The 17349-nt window shown below is 28.6% G+C and overlaps 4 protein-coding genes across 4 annotated transcripts in view; 2 read left to right on the top strand and 2 right to left on the bottom strand.

The window, feature by feature from the left end:
* Nucleotides 1-389: 389 nt before the first annotated feature.
* LOC105622705 lies at nucleotides 390-5740 on the bottom strand. The gene is made up of 10 exons (XM_012204118.1): nucleotides 5333-5740; nucleotides 4888-5170; nucleotides 2850-4812; nucleotides 1994-2251; nucleotides 1748-1874; nucleotides 1481-1654; nucleotides 1139-1406; nucleotides 895-1047; nucleotides 679-821; nucleotides 390-594 (listed from the first exon to the last, which is right to left on the bottom strand). Exons 1-10 carry the CDS (start codon nucleotides 5524-5526, stop codon nucleotides 390-392), a joined length of 3768 nt encoding a protein of 1255 aa, XP_012059508.1. The 5' UTR covers nucleotides 5527-5740.
* An 858-nt stretch (nucleotides 5741-6598) lies between these two features.
* LOC105622704 (PAXIP1-associated glutamate-rich protein 1) lies at nucleotides 6599-7296 on the top strand. Its single transcript, XM_012204117.1, has 3 exons — nucleotides 6599-6667; nucleotides 6873-7033; nucleotides 7101-7296. The coding sequence occupies exons 1-3, from the start codon at nucleotides 6599-6601 to the stop codon at nucleotides 7294-7296; spliced, it is 426 nt and encodes a 141-aa protein (XP_012059507.1).
* A 2614-nt stretch (nucleotides 7297-9910) lies between these two features.
* Nucleotides 9911-13464, bottom strand: LOC105622792. The gene is given in 2 exon segments (XM_012204204.1): nucleotides 9911-11796; nucleotides 11799-13464. Coding segments are annotated over 2 exon segments (3552 nt in total).
* Nucleotides 13465-16903: 3439 nt separating this feature from the next.
* Nucleotides 16904-17349, top strand: part of LOC105622703 (serine/threonine-protein kinase PINK1, mitochondrial) — a 3299-nt gene continuing 2853 nt past the window's right edge. Inside the window, exon 1 of the mRNA XM_012204116.1 lies at nucleotides 16904-17039. Coding sequence (XP_012059506.1) covers nucleotides 16904-17039 — 136 coding nt within the window. The remainder of the gene's footprint in view (nucleotides 17040-17349) is intronic.

The following is a 17349-nucleotide window of genomic DNA, read 5'->3' as shown; positions in this document are numbered from 1 at the left end:
TATTCTATGAAGAAGATATGAAATTGAAAAAAGAAACAAAGAATGTGAATTAATTTTAATCATAAACAATTATTATATAATACGTATGTAAAATATCAAAATGAGATCAATATCATAATTTTCTTATCTTAATATTAGAATAATTTAATAATCATTTATATATATAATTATACTTAAGCTAAATATATAACAGAATATCTGAAAAATTTCAAAAAATTTGATTTATTATAGAGATATTTCATAAAGGCTTGCATCATAGGGTACGGTCAACGCGATGCTACAAATGCTTTGAAGCGTTTTTTAATTGGTCAATTTGCCAAATTCTTTCTTCTAATTGATCCATTAAACGCTTCAAAGCGTTTGTAGCAAAACTTTGATCACAGCCATAGTTACACGACGCTATTAGAATTGATTACAAAGTCGTATGCACTATCATAGTTTAAAATTATATCTTTAAATTCTTTTAATCTAATAACAGCGTGCTTGTGAACTTTCAAGTTTTTCTTTTTGTATCTTACCGCAGTAATCATTTTATCCAAAATATAATGCAACCACAAAACATTCGTATATGGTTCAAATTTTCGCCAATCATTCCTGCACATGATGGAACAAACAAATCAAACATATATAAGAAAAAGTATATAAGAAAAAGGTAAGAAATAAATGTATGTGACTTACTGAATTTTGTCGCGCATAAGACGATAAATTTCAAATTGGTATTCACCAATAGCAGTAAATAAAGCTGGATCTAGTGCGAGATCGTTATATATACAACAACCTTGGTATAACATTCTCGATAACGTAAAATCTATTATAGATACCTTGAAAAAAATTTAATAATAAGATTATAAAAAAAGTTGTAATAGTATTTAAAATATTTTTCGTAGAACAAACCTTTACACCTTTACTAGGAAACTTGATTTCTCTTCCTCCGAGATTATAATATATATATTGTTCTTTTGTTCTTGATATTAATATATTACCCCAATGTAAATCTCTGTGTTCAAATTCAAATGCTTTTTCTGCAACTGCTAAGGCCAATGCGGTCTACAAAAATTTATAAACAGTGATGGATTAATAATTCATCAAACATGTTACATTGTTGTTATTTGATATATATCGATGATAAACAATTAACCTGTAAAAATAGAGCGTAAGCCTCCTCCGCAGTTTGAAATACAAAAGCTTCAAGATCTTCTCCACCGTGACTTAGTTCAAGAGCAATGTACAATTGATTTTCATCAAACATCGATGGACAATCATTATCGGACGTTTTGTGATTATCATAAATATTCCAAAGTTCTAAGAGCTTTTCTGGATATTTTCCTATAATACAGCTGATATTTTTAACTTCTACAAATCCATTAGTTTTATAAGTATCATTTAATTTTAGATTATCCAATTCCCTGCAAATATCTTCTTTCATGATTTTTGTCAACAATGTCATCAATATGTGCATACAATTGATTAATTAACTCACTTTGCAATCACAATTTCTGACAATATTTCATTAAATTTCTTTTGTGGTTCACCATTGACTAATTGTTTATTTTCTATAGGAATAATTTTTATAACAGATTTTTTACCCTCACATTCATAAAGAAAAACTTCTCCATAAACACCTTCACCTATTTTGTGGCAATGTTCCAAATACCTATCAATAAGAAGAGTAATTAATGTTACAATTTAAATATATATTTACATTAATTAAAACCATTTGTATAAATATATACTAAGATTTGCATACAAATCTGGAAAACAATCTTCAAAGGGAATATAACAGTTTTGTGAACATCTCTGTAAAACAACATCTCTTGCAGTACTAGAATGATTATTGATAATTTGATTGTTATATATCAATGATTTTTCCCAGTCTGTAAATATTTATTTAATTTATATTAATTATTAATATAACATTCTGTGTAATATGTAAAAATGTAATACCGTAAAACGAATAAATTGTACACAGTAATATGTGATTAAAAGTACTTACATGATAATTTCGAGTTTGAAGATTTTTCTGCAGTTATTCCAAATGCCTCAAGAAATGGAGTGTCTTTGATTTCACATTTAGTGTTTGTACTATTAAGTACAACTCTCACCGAGATCCTTTTAGAAAATCTAGGATAACTCGCTAAATCAAATTCTTTACATTTGTTACCATTAAACGATGATGCGTTTGATATGTTAAGCTTACCGCTAGATAAATTCGTATCATCTTTATCCTTTTTCAAACAACTTTGGAAAATTCCTGCACATAACGATTATTACAATTTTAATATTATCTGCCACTACATATATAATACATACATTATATAATATTATCAGATTATAAATACTACAAAGCTTACCCATTTAGTAAAAACTTTAAATGTAAGTATCAAAATTTTTTTTATATTTGTTCAATCTCATTATTATAAAAATATATCAAATCTTGAAATACTATCACTTTAAAAATTGTACAATGTAAAAAAACAACATCAAAATGTAAAAATTAAATATAAAAATCATTTAAGATCTCTTATTATATTTGTTTATAAAATGTTATTGGTTAATGCTTCTAAATAACAATTTTGTTTAACAAGTTATCTTCAATTGTTTTTCAAGCAAATTACAAATATTAATATTTATACAAAATTTTAATGCTTTAACTGATGATCCTTAAGTATTTGCACAAAAAACATACAGGTTGTCACATTTTAATCTATCATTTTATGCAAGATAAGAATATCTCGTAAATTATTAATTTTTTAAGTTACTATATTTTAATACTTTTATACAGAGACCAAAAAGATGAATCAGTTGGTGTAAAGAAATAAGAAATAAAAAAATGATAACATAAAAAATACCTTGTTTTTGCATATCCAGTATATTTCTGACGCTTTGCCTCCATTTTTTCCCCTTTCCGATACTTAATTTGTCTAAATTAGATTCATCGTTTATATTATTTAATATTGACAAAGATCTAGTCCAATACTTGCCCGGTTTTAAAAAAACAGATTGATTCATTTGTTCATTTGTATCATTACACGGTTGAGTCATGAAGGATTCAAAATGATTGCAAGACAAATTTGCATTCTTAGAATGCTCAGAATTATGTGCTGATTGAACATTAGAAAGGTCTTTGTCAATTGTTACTACTTCGTTGTTTGATTGTATGGTTTCATTATTTAAACTATCGGAAATATTTGATATGTTTAAATGCCATTTAGGATATTGCATTCTTCTTCCTATTCTAATCGGATCATGTAATCGTGTAAGCAATATACGAGCATCCATGTTAATCTTATCTTGACTTTCATCGAATAAACTGTGTTTATTAATGTTAACAGTTTTATCTTTAAGGCTCTCATGAATTGTTTCTATTATATTTATTTCTGTTATATCACGATTTTCTTGAAATTTATTTTTTTGCATATTATCTAAATCTTTGAATGTTGAACATCCTTTAGAAGGTGATATATATAATGAGCTTGCATCAGCTTTATTGTTACTTGATAATTGCTTTTGTTTTAAACATAAATTAATGGATGAATCTACAGTTTCTATAAATTTATGTGTATCAGAATGTTTCTTTTTTATTTTATCTTCATTTGTATCTTTTGGCGAATGATTGTGACTACTTGTATCATCAAATAATGATCGAGATTGATAAGTAGACATATTTAATAAATACGAAATTTCCGTTTTAACATCACATTCTATATCATATTTCTGAGCTGCATGAACATCATTCTTGTAAGACATTACTCCATTTTTAACCACAGAATTTGTAGTTTGTGATTTCTGGGACAATAAAATTTGTGTTTGGTGTTCCTGTACATCTGTGAATTTGAGTTTAGAATCTTCTGATATCGTAAATAAAGAATGAGAATTTGTCTGATCACTGTTGGAAATATCTTCTTCTGTAGTTATTAATGAACCTTCTTGACTCCAATGTGATTTGTTATAAATATTAGACTTAATAGGAGATAATACTACTAAACTAGGTTTGATTCGTTTGCTAAAAGGAGTGCTAGAAAATATGTTAGGTTTTTTTTCAAATACTGTATTATTTTCTTTTGCAAACTCTCCTATTTCTAATCTTTCTACTTTTACAAAACTATTTTTTATTAGATCTCTTTTTTTCTTTGTATCATATGATGTAAGTTCAATACTTTTGTTGCAGTTTGGAGTAATTTCAGAGTTACAGAAAACCAAATGTGATATGTTTGGTTTATCTTTTATATTGATAATATCTTTCACATCTCTTTTATTTCGTAATACATGCCAATCTTTAACAATATTATTGCACAATATTACAGAACAATGTTTAACTGATGTATGTTTAAAGCCATCATTATGTTCAATTGAGATTGATTGCGAAACAGGACTTTGTACTTTAGAAATATTTTTCTTAGTTTGTAAAGTATCTTGTAACAAGAATTTTGTATCAAGCAATATATCTTCCTTATTTTCTGGAAATTTTTCATGATTCAATATGTAATTCTGCACAGTACAAGCATTTAATTTAACAAAACATGGTTTGATGATCTGTTGATAGTTTCCTATATGCTTAAAATCAGCAATGGATTTATTAATTGTAATTGATTGATTTTGTGATTGCGTAATTGTTTTGTCAATCTTTAAAGCATTTTGTAGCGAAGATTCATGGGTATCGCTGCATAAAATATTGTTTTTATATGAAATATCTTCCAAATTATCTAGAGCATTCGAATTTATATGAGATATCTGTTCATTGCATACGCGACTAGGTTTAGACTTATTTTTTAGCTTTTTCTTTTTTTTTATCTTTGCTTGTCTTTTCTGCTCCTAGTTATTAATACATACATTAAATGAATTAAAAATAAATTCAATCATTTATTTAAAAAAAAACCATGGACATACCTGTGCTTTTCCTAAGTACGTTTTATTTTTAACTGACATATTTTTTGTTTTTTTTGACAACATTCCTATAGAAATCATAACTTCTGATTCAGATTTTTTTTGTTTCCTGCATTTACGAGTCGATTTATGGCTAACATTTATTGAACTAAGTGTACTATTGTGTATAAAAAGATCAGAAGCTATATGTTCAGATTTTAGACTTGTTGCATCCATAATATCACCATCACTGCTACTGCTTTTCCATGAATCATTTTGATTTGTATCCAATGGCATAGGAGGTATTCTGTGTCGAAATATATATAAATTTAGGGTTAAATATACACATATAAGCACATAAATCTTCAATACATATAACACACAAAAATAAAGTAAATTCATATAAAATATAAACAAAAATAAATTAAATCTGAACATATTCAATCTACTTATTACAAATTTTTCTTACACTACGTCTTTGGCAAGTCTGTCAAATGTCGTTTCGAATGGATCATAATTTAAAGAATCATTAAACAGTTCATTTTTAAAACAAATGTTTCCCACAAAATATTTTTCACTTGATGCAGCAGAAGTCAATGAATTCATAAAAGACTTCTTTGTAGGTTTTCTCTGATAAGTTCGAATTGGCTTTTTGCTCAACATTTTACCTGAAAAATGAAAATATTCAATTTAATTTAAAAGTTATTTTTCAGAACATATAAACAAGTTAGAAAAAAATGTGTAATCAATATTATTGAATATTTATTTATGGTTAAAAAACACTCTTCTTTCTTTATAAAACACTCTGTCATAAATGTATGATTTTTAAGAAATATATATGTTTTGAATATTTATAGCAACAAGTTGTATCGTAAACTTTTATCAAAAGTTGTTTACTCGTTGGTTTTATTTGAAACAAGAATCAAGCATGAACTACAAAGTATCACGCAAAGCGAACATAATCGGCATGGTGGAATTCAAGAATCCAAGGCTGTGATAAATGCCTATATTCATAGTTACTTTAAAGTCCATTCTACAATGGGCAGTAACAGCAGTAGATTAAGAAGGGCGTAGAAATTGACCAATCATAGTTGAATGTGAGTTGAAAAATAATCAACTATGATTGGTCGATTTCTATGCCTGCTCCTTAATCAATTACTGTTACTATCCATTGACCATGCATTAAGTACAATTTCTGACTATGAATACGACAAAAGTCTCGCTGCAAATGCTTTAAAGGACCAATTAGAAGAAAGAATTTTACAAACTGAGTAAACTCAGTTAAAAAACGCTTCAAAGCATTTGCAGCATCGCATTGACCGTATCTCCTAGTTTACACTGAGGCTGCCGTCTCATGAGCGAAAATTTACAACAAAACAACGAGACCAATCACAATCGAAGAAAAGAAAGCAGAATTATGATTGATCGCGCTGTTCCGTTATAAATTTCGCTATAAATTTTAACTTATCGGACTTACGCGTACTACTAACTAGTAACTTTCATCATGCATGAAAATATGAACGCAGCGCATGCTCACATCGCGGTATTTCGAGGCTGAGTTTTCCTAACCTTTGAATAGTTGTCAATAATTTAATGATTAATGATTAATATTTCTACAGAACAAAGCGACACATTTTTTTAATTAAATCTTTACTTTTACACGAAAACGCATCGATTCAGTGTATTTTTATCAAATTTAAGGTTGACGGAATCTTCTTAACATTTACCAAAGAAAATGGAACGCACTGAAGAAGATTGGTTTGTAGAGTGTTCAGATGATGAGAAATATGAAATGGATGAAAAGGTGAAATAGAATCATATTTATTCGATATGTCAATCTTTAATCAAATTCTCATTATGTATAATTTATATAATTTTATAAAAGATTCTTTTGCACATATATACTTAATTGATTGTTTTTTAATTACTTACTAATTAATGTTATGCTTACATTTAAAACCTTATCGTGTTAATTTTCAACAAATATCTTTATATTTTTCTATTTGTAGCATAAATGGAATATAAAGGCTGAGGAGATGCTCTCATTAATTGAAGGTTTAGAAATAAATAATTGTATTCTAGAACTTGAATGGAAGTGTCCTGGTAGACGAGGGCCTTCTCCTGTTCCTTCAAACAATTTACAACAGGAGCTTGAATCTCCAGAATATAAGTAAGTTTTCAGCAGTAATTTTTAATTATTTTTATTTTGTTTGTATATATTGACATTATCTTTATAGAACTGAAGAAAAGTCTGACTTTGATTTTATGGATGAAATGTCATTACCAAGATTACCTGTTCGGAGGATTGGCGAAAGTACTCCAAAAGGTAGTGCCAAGAAAAAAATTGCTAGCTTTAATGGAGTAATATCTACAATGTTAAGACATCGTAGATTGGAGCAACAAGAAATAAATTCAAGTCCAAAAAAAAGGTGAATCTCCTATGTTAAAGCCACCTACTTAAAGGTTATTGAATTATTTAAAATTGAAATAATTCAATAATTTTTTTTAAATCACAAAAAAAAACGTTCCTTGAAAGTTTATTTTGTCTGGGATTATTTAAAAAAATCGTTATATTTAAAATTTTATCATACTATATTTCAATGTATAATATTTCATGTTGCAATATTTCTATAATATAATTTAAGAATAATTTTGCATTTTCTTAAGTATATATAGTTTAATTATATATTTTTAAACGTTTTAAATATGATACAACTAAAATATTTTTCTCAATTATTGAACAATTTTTTAATTTAATTTTGCAAATATATCACTAAGATGATTTGCCATATCGTTACAGTTTTGCTGAAATTCTATTTTGAAATTATAATAAATTGCGCAAATGTTTATCAATATTTTAGAAAAGGTCAATACTTCTGCATCTATTTTTGCAAATATGTAACTACGTAATAGTAGATTATAATTTTTATGCAAGATTTCGTCATATCATTTAATAAATGTTATCCTATCGAGGTGATATAATTGTACCAAGGATAAAAAAATAAAATAAATTGCTTGTTCGAATTTTAAATATTATAAAAATTAATAAGGAAGATTAAATAAGGAAGATGTAGTAATATTATTTATATCTTAATTAATTTCCTTTAGATTTGCGAGTTATTTATATTTAATTGTTCTTCAAAAATAATATTTGATATTTATTGACTAATTATTTATTGATTAATATTATTTATTAATATTGAATGATTATTTTCGAGTGACGTCCATTTGTTGTGATTGATCACTAACCACTCACAGCGCTTGAACAGTGAAAAGCCTTAGGCACCGATCGCTATAATATGGTTGTGGTCAATCACAACGTAATCAAACGGGATGCTCCTATTATTATTTTCAAAAAAAATTTACGTGATTATTCCGGTGCTGGTTAAGTACAATTCACTTACTATATGTGACGATATTACTCATTCTGCATAGATTGATACATTCACATTTGATAAAACTGCGAAAGCTAATTAAATTTGTGGTATGTAAAAATATAGATTAATAAAAAAAATCATTAACTAATATTTAATAATTAAATAATACCTAATTTTAATGATTTATTGAAAAAAAAATTTTATAATTAAATAATGAAAAGATGGCGTCAAAATAAATTATAAATTGGTTCAAATATATTATTGACATTTGTATTCATATCAATATTATTAGTTTTATTATTGTCGAGTATCAATCTTGTAATGTTGATTATCAATCTTATCTTATGATACGATTTAGGAAACTTGATAGATTAGACAAACATATGGATTTGTAAAAATATCGAAATTTAATCTTTATAATCTTTATTAATTGTAAATACATATATAATGAATGTAAAATACTCTACAATAAATTTTCTTTTATAAAAATACAAAAATTTATAATAAAATTGGATGATTGCATTATCATTAGCTGCATAAATTAATTAAAATCAGTAAAATTAATATCCGATGTACCTGATTTTTTAAAACGTTGCTAATGTTAAATAAAATAAGACGAAGACTATTATATTTGCTTATATTATTCCTATATTATTTCGTATTTATCAATTCCAAATATCAATCTGAATCGATAATAGATTATCTGAATTTATTTTTATTTTTAATTATATATTATTTAACAATTATTTTCAATAATTAAAATTATTTAATTAAATATTTATTTATAGTTACTTTTCTATTTTATAAAATTTAAGTATTTAATAATGGTGTGTGTATGTTTGAATCACAATCATGAATCCGGAATTTGCAGAATTGAAAATGGCGGATCCATGGACAATCAATGTATCTGTTTGCGTTGCTTGTACTTTTTGTACTGAGCATCTTCGCTTTCTCTTTTCAAATTTTTGCGAATTTCAAACAACGTGAACAGAATCTATTATTAAATCAGTTTTAAAATCGCACGGCGCACAATTTAGAGTAAAAAAAAAAACTTTCTGTTATTTTCTGTTTTCAAAACCTCTAAGTCTTTTATAAAAAGATTGTTTAAGAAAGAAAATTATTTTACTAGAAAATTATTTTATTGAAAAAGTCACCATAAAAAATACATTCATCAGTTATTTTAATTGATTTAATTTATTGAAGCATATTAAATAATTTATAATTAATTAAAATGAATATATGCTATACACCAGGTATTTATTTTAATAAAAATATATTATTTATTTATACTTTGATAAATCTTTAATGTATTTACACATTTTTATATTCATGTATCCATAATCCTTGTAAAAATATGCATATCTTTATTTTATCCATCTAGAACTAATAGCTCTTATAATATTCATTTCTTCAAGAAACATTTTAATAATTTTCTGAAAAAGAAAGAAAATAACTTTAGACTCATATCCTGCAAAATATTTAATAATTATTCTATTTATAAAATATTTTCTTCTATAAAAATTCAATAACTTCTATTAAAGATATATGCATTAATAGTTTAACATGTACAAAGGTTTTACGATTCAATCATCATTATATAAAAACGTTATTTATCGCAACAAAATATTATCATGGAGAATACACAACAATATATAACTTACTCGATTCGTTTAAGTAATTTTCAAGTCCGTTTCATTTAAATGATTGCATAAAACGGTCACGGTAGCAAGCTCCTCATGCATTTCTCGTAACTTTTCAACGATTTGATTGTATCTTGCTACGTGTTTCGTCTGGATCGTCGATGGTAACATTGTCACAGCCATAAAACAGGAATCCGTATTGCCAGCTTCAATAAGGCCTTCTATAACATTAAACTTGACTTCTTCCAAATCGGAATGTTCATATACTTTACTTAGGAAGTATTTGAGAATTTCAGCCATAAACAAGACTAATAGCGATGAGAAAATGTCGGTTAATTCATGCAACTGCTGACCAAGTTTTAGACCAAAGGAGTTATTGGTTGATATGCATTCTTGTAACTTCTTGGCGTATATCAACAATAAATAAGACTTCGCGTCCTGTCTAGGTGATAAGACAGATAAAAATATCATTTGCATGTTATCGATAATTTCTGGATTAATAGATTTATTAAAGCGGAATTTATTAATGTAGCTACTGACGAAATCATCTATGAATAAACGCACGGCTTTGTTGATTGGATAAAAGTACATTTTTTTAGGATGGGGTACATTCCAGTAAGTTATCACTGCGTTACAAAAGACATCGGCGAATATTTTGATGCGTGCTGCATATTTGTCCTTATCCTCTGATAAAATAAACGATATTGTAAAACATCTTGTTGCCCTGGATACATTACTATTCATATGGAATAAAAATCTTCGAAGTATATTTTCAGCAAATTCTTCAGATAAAAGATTGAAAATAGATGCAGTAAGCGCCGCTAAGAAATTGATAATGTATTTATTTATTTTCTGATCATCCAGTCCGAGTCCTTGAAAATCGTCTATTGTTTTGAGCCATAGATCGAGATATCTTACGACGTATTCATTGGGAATTTCGGGAAACAGCTTTATTTCCAAAAGCAATGCTTCGTCATTGAGACTCAATGTCGACATAGTTTGACAATATAGCGACCAAGTTTCAGGATTTGGTTTTGTAAGAAAACATTTCTGGAATGCCTCGAATAAAACTTGTCGTACTGAATGATGATTCTCGGTTGCCCATGTTTTTTGGAGAAAATCTATAAGCTCATGCATAGTAGCTATTAAGTACATCAGCCTAACCCCGTGTTTACGTGTACTTACACGCATACTCATCAACTTTTGTGCGACTGATATAACTTTAGGCGAAGAAGTTCGCCTACTTACGTTTGTTAATGTCATCAAAGCTATTGACAAGTAATCTCCTACACACAATCTAACTACGAGATCGAGAGGTATTGGTGGATTGGAAAGTCTCATGCTCAATGGTAAATTTTGTATAATTTTATAGTTATCTTTGGCATTTGGATGATCGGTATTTATTGTTGTTTCTGTGGGTATGAAAGGATCGATTAGTTTTGTCAACTCATCACCTTGAAGTAAAAGGGCCAAGATAACTAGGCTAGATGATATTTCATCTGTACTTTTATCGTATACATACTTCATGCAACGTTCAGCAAATTTAATGGGTAAATCTTTATACCACCGCGTAGCCTTGACGAAGTGTTGTACATGTTTTGAATGGTAGTTCTTCATGCAGTCTTCCAAGTATTTTTCCCAATTGTCAAGTATGTTTTGTAAATCTCGTTTCAAAAGAGCGAGCGCTGCGCCTGATGTTACATTCGCGATGTTTGAAGGAAACCAACTGCAGTATAGTTCTGGTTCATTCTTCTGCAATATATTTTTCACGTTCCAAGAATCTTCTTCGACACGTATTACTTCGTGAATAACATCCATTAACCAAGGATAATCCCTAATTGTCATTTCTTCTATTTTAACGCATGATTTTTTACACCTGCTGTTAAAATCGTATATTGCTACAAAAAATTGGCAGAAAATATTTTTTTTTCATCATTCTCTTGAAAAGATTTTTTTTCAATTTGATTTGCGAAAGTTACGAGACATTGCCTCTCGTACTGTGGATATTCTTTGAGTACGTTAAAATTTATATACCATTGATTCTTCTCTAGAAACATATCGATCAACTCCTCAATTGGCATATTGTGTATAAGTTTGAAATGTATTAATGCCAAAAGCATTTCTTCCGGCACGAATTCATTTTTTACATAAAACAATCGAACGATATCTAGTATAAGAGAAATCTGCTTTTTATTTAAATAAGGTAAATTGTATATTCGTAAAAGTTGACTGAATATTTGTTGGAATACCCAAGAATTTTCGTTTTTATGTCTATTTAAAAAATATGTCAAGGTATCGAACAATGCATCATCATCTTTATTAACATTACAAACATAAATCATTTGGCAAAGGAGACCAATTCTATCTGTTTCATCTTTAGTTTTATTTAATTTTTCTTTGATAACCGGTATGACTTCGTTAACAGGTAAATAACAAGTCCAAACTGTTTCGTATTCCATCATATCTTTATAATGATCCTCCTCTAAGTTCTGCTTCTCGATTTTAATTCTAGCCTGTTTGATCCGTTCTTCAGTAGGTAATAATTGTAATAAGGCAGGCGTGACATTTTTTGTCTCGTCGAGAAAATCGGCATCATATTTATCCTTGTATGACTTACGGAGCAGATCGTATTGTTTATCACGTGGATAATGTTTCAAATAATCAAGCATACTATCTGTATCGAAAGAAGACATTTCCGCGGGCAGTAAACCAGGAAATACTCTCTCCATTAAATCCTCATTAATTTTTTTGAATGGTAACATGCGGATATATACAAGCGGCTTTTGTATTAGGTGTTGCTGAGCTTTCTTCAGAAATATTTCAGCGCATGTGTTGCTCAAAATAATATCCGGTAAATGAGTCTCGTGAATCTCACACAGTTCCACGAAAGCCTCCAATCGTTTCTTTATTAATTTAGGGAGGAAAGATTTGTATCTATCGATGCCGATCACGAATGGAGTGCGCTCAGTCTCGTTTAGTTCACAAGGTTTCAATAATTTGAGAAAACGAACTACGAAATCCGGATTCCTATAGAAGATCTTTGAAACAATTTTAACTGGCAGCACGAATTTCTTCTCCACGATCATTTTATAAACGAAAGTCTCGTCGCAAGCCATGATCAATGGGTAAGCGGTTTGAATCCCGTAAATTGATGCCACTTCTGTAAATATTTCCTGCGCGAAAACTGGATCCTTCCCGGATAATTGATGCGCGAGTGTTAGCACAATACGTGTCCTTGTGTTTATAGAAACATAAGGGAATAGATGTTCGCAGAAATACCTGACGTTAATAATCTTCTTGTGGCTGCCATCGAAAAACCAGAAGGCTTTAAGTGCCCGGTTTATTATTGTCGAATCTTCGCACTTGAGCGCCGATGTTATATCTTCGTGCTTCTTCTTCTTGATGGCAGTTTCCACACGCAATATAGGTAGTAATTCTGGCGGAAATTGTTCAAGATTTTTACTCGTCTGGTGCAAAGTCAATCTTCCGATCCAACGTAATTTTTCATTAGCGATATTGCCCGGTATTTTTTGAATCGCTCGTAGATGAGACATCTGTAAGTCGCGAGGTATTTCGCAATCCATAGTGATGTTTTTAAAATGAACGAACGAACGCACAAAACGAAATGAAATATTCTATGTGTATATATTCCGTAATTTATGTATCAAAGTTTGTGAAGGTACGAATATAAGAGAGTTTCGTTTTATCGTCTTGCGTTATCCAGCGAAATTATCACCATCGATTGAGTGAATTTAAATGCCTTGTTTATTTTTAATCAGAAGATGAAATCGATAAGGATTGAACTTATCGAACGCTCTGATATTCAATTTTCAGAGAAGAAACGCACTTACTGCGTAAATATGGAATGTTTATTGTTTCCGAAATATATGTTGCACGAAACACAAACAAAACGAAGTGCGTGACAAAAAAATGAAAATCCGCAATTTTTCCACAATTTGTATAAATGTAACTTCGTTTTCGGTCGAGAAATGCAATACGCAATTCAATATTGCTAAGTACGTAACTAATTGTAAAGTCAGTCGCACTGACTATTTATTTTTCACACACAGTAAAATTTAATTTTATCAGTTCAAATTCTTATCAAGATCAGCGAAATAATCTTATTAAATTCGATTGCACGTTTTGTAAAGATCTTTTTCGTGAATTTTGCACATAGGATGTAACTTCTTCTTCACTCTGTTCCACTGGATGATTCATGAAATGATCGATGAGTAATAAACTATATATGAAACTTGCCAAAGAACCGCATAACATTCGATATACAATTGATACAATGAACCAAAGAAGATTGGAAAGAACAGAAGGTTCACATATATTGCAAGCAGAGTCACCTGTTGAGTCTGATGCCCAATTACGTTTCTATTTCACTTGCATTGACTAATATAATATCGATAATAATTACTAAAGGATCCTCTATATAAAAGTCATAAGGTATGATATACGATGCAAATGCTTTGAAGCGTTTTTTAATTGTCAGGTTCTTTCAAAATTCTTTCTTCTAATTGGTCCATCAAATGCTTCAAAGCATTTGTAACGAGACTTTGACCACATCCGTAGATGATCGTGGAATCTTAAGTCGTAGGAAACTGACCAATTCTAATCAGTTGTTCTCCTTATATTTGATTGGTTGGTTTCCTAAAGCCTGTTTTACAATATGTTTTTTGTTTCCAGTTTCTTGCTTTTTGCTATTTTTTACATCTTGTCCTTTTGCTTTTTATTTGGTTTTTTGTTTCATATCGCCTGAGATAAGAGTTAAGCCAATTTTATAATGTGCTTTTGTTTCTTACTTGCTTTTTGCTATTTTTACATTTTGTCTTTTTGCTTCTTATTCAGTTTTTTGTTTTATGTCGCCTGAGATAAAAATTAACGAACTTCGAAAGAAATACGTAGCAAGAAATATAATTGTCGATAAAACGGTTGCAAAGGAATTAAAAACAAAAGGTAAAAAACAAGAAACAGGAAACAAAAAGCACATTATAGAATAGATTTTAAGACTCCACGTTTACGACTATGTCTTTAAGAGGATCCTTAACCGACGAGATACTATTAAAGACCGACATCCTTACGCAAATCGTGTGAATAGTATTGAAGTAATTAAGAGTTAAAAACACATAATATTGTACTAATTTTATGATTTATTAGACGTAGACGTAGTTTAGTAGACGTATTTATGCATTTAGAACTCAACAATACTTGATTTTTCTTTAAAATTATGACTTCAATGTTATCGTCAAAGTTTGATTATTAACAGAGATGATAACTGCAGAAAAAAAATTGTAATTTTTCTGCAATATATAGGATATTATAGCTTTACAAGTATGCATATTTATTTTATGGAACATTTATGTAATAAAAAATCATGAATTTAATAATGAATGAGCCAAATTTATGTTAATAATAATAAATTTATATCAATTATAATGTCAGTGTTCTTCAATTATCTCCAAGCCCTTAAAACCCTTTTTATATCATTGAAAATTTTTGCCCAGAATTGATGGTCTTTAATAGTATCTCGGTGCTAATAATTTAATTTACCCATATTTAATATTTACATATATATTTACACTAATTTTCTCAATAGCTATGTTTCAATATATATTACAAGTATTAAAAATCTACAGTATACGCAACGCGAACTATAGATTTTCAGTACTGATAGTGTATACATGGCCAATATTTTATATTAAAGTAAATTAATTAAATATATATATTATTATATATATTTGGTATTAATACTATTACATTAGAAAATGTAGTTTATATTATGATGTGTTATGTTAAAACTTTAAAAGATTATATGTATAATTATGTGTGATCATGATATTTAAAATAAAAAATTTGTATTCATTTGGTTCATCATTAATAATACATAATATGATCTAATGTGTGTGTGTGTGTGTGTGTGTGTGTGTGTGTGTGTGTGTAATTAATATTATTATTTAAAAATTTTTTAATTATTTCCTGTTGTATGTACATGAAATAATATATTATAGTAATTTGTTATATTATGTAACAATATAATAATGATAATGTATCATATAATATATAATAATATAATTGTACAAGATATTCCAAAATTCAAGAATAATATTATTGTAGCGTAAAACTTCGTGAAAAAATTAAGTAATAAGCTGTTTTTCTTTTTGTAGCTTTTTAAATATGTATAAACTTTTTATGTTGGACTACTAAACATAAATTTCTTAAAAAGTCATCTATCCGCGCATGTGATGTGCGTACGTATATACAATATGATACTAGATGTCCAGAGGAAAAAAATGCTATAAATTTTAGTTGGCCATGTGTATCAGCTGCTCAAGCTGTTGCGGTACACAATACTGCTGTTTTACTTAGGAAGGGATAGCCAATCAGAATATACATCAGACTGCCAATCAAAATGAATGTCAATGGGCGTATTCAGTGGACTCAACAGTTGAGTGAGCATTTGCTATTATTGGTGTATTCTTTTACATCTAATCAGAATTGTAAATCTAGAAGAATATATCAATAGCAGCGAGCGCTTATTCAACTGTTGAATCCATCAAACATAACCAATGGCTACGTTCAGTAGAATGTTTATATTGCAACTGTTGATAGTTTTCTTCGCGCTGATTGAGTTATACTTTTAGATTAAAAGGAATGGTCCTATCTCAGCAGAGAATTATAAAACGGTTGCAAAACTATTGTGTTCTGCTGAACGTAGCCAATGTTGTTTCTCTCTTAAAAAACGGACTATGAATACTGTCCCTAGTGTTCTAGTGCAGTCTAGTGCAGAAATAAAAAGCAGACTTTATACTTTATATTATTACAAATCATGATGTGTTTTAAGCAGTTATAATTATAAATGGCATAAGTGCGTCGTATCGTTTTTGTTTTATTATGTAATTATAGGAAATAAACAGCGTAAAGATTGAGGCTTTCACAACGGCTTCGTCATCCGCTTTCAAAGCGTACCTGACTTGCGGGCTTGCCCGCTGGGCTCTTTCAGCCCAAGAAAGCAGAGAAATGTCAATGCGGACAGTGATTCATCGTCTCGTGCAAAATGGTCGCATCGCATTGCGCTCATTACGGAATAACGAGCGCTTTCATTCGAGAAGATATACGGATAAACATTTCGACAAGATACACGGTGCACAGATAGGTATGTCTGACTTTGTGAGAAATTTCCCCATGAACTTCGATGATATTGTAACACAAATAATAGCATTCTAAAATATATAAATATATATAAATATATTTCTATGATGTATCAATATCATTTTACTACACTACATTTACTATTACACTACATTTTACACTTTTAAATGATTCCATTGAATTATAAATTAATTACCTATAAATAGAATTGTCAGCCATAATTTTTTAAGAGTACATGTATTCTTTTTAAGATCATAAAACTTCTAATTAGTAATTAAAATTTTATATATATATATATATATATATATATATAA

The sequence above is a fragment of the Atta cephalotes genome (assembly GCF_000143395.1).
Source record: "Atta cephalotes unplaced genomic scaffold scaffold00048, whole genome shotgun sequence".
In the NCBI taxonomy this organism is placed as follows: domain Eukaryota; kingdom Metazoa; phylum Arthropoda; class Insecta; order Hymenoptera; family Formicidae; genus Atta; species Atta cephalotes.
Note: the sequence above shows the minus strand (reverse complement) of the source record. Positions and strands in the feature narration are given on the sequence as shown.

What these genes read in the sequence shown, in the direction of transcription:
- LOC105622705 (XM_012204118.1), bottom strand. Translation starts at nt 5,526, where the DNA reads ATGTTGAGCAAAAAGCCAATTCGAACTTATCAGAGAAAACCTACAAAG. An exon ending in AGACTTGCCAAAGACGTAGT is followed by an intron (nt 5,171 to 5,332) that starts GTAAGAAAAATT and finishes ATTTCGACACAG; the next exon opens with AATACCTCCTATGCCATTGG. An exon ending in TTCCTAGTAAAGGTGTAAAG is followed by an intron (nt 822 to 894) that starts GTTTGTTCTACG and finishes ATTTTTTTCAAG; the next exon opens with GTATCTATAATAGATTTTAC.
- LOC105622704 (XM_012204117.1), top strand. Translation starts at nt 6,599, where the DNA reads ATGGAACGCACTGAAGAAGATTGGTTTGTAGAGTGTTCAGATGATGAG. An exon ending in AATATGAAATGGATGAAAAG is followed by an intron (nt 6,668 to 6,872) that starts GTGAAATAGAAT and finishes TTCTATTTGTAG; the next exon opens with CATAAATGGAATATAAAGGC. An exon ending in CTTGAATCTCCAGAATATAA is followed by an intron (nt 7,034 to 7,100) that starts GTAAGTTTTCAG and finishes TTATCTTTATAG; the next exon opens with AACTGAAGAAAAGTCTGACT.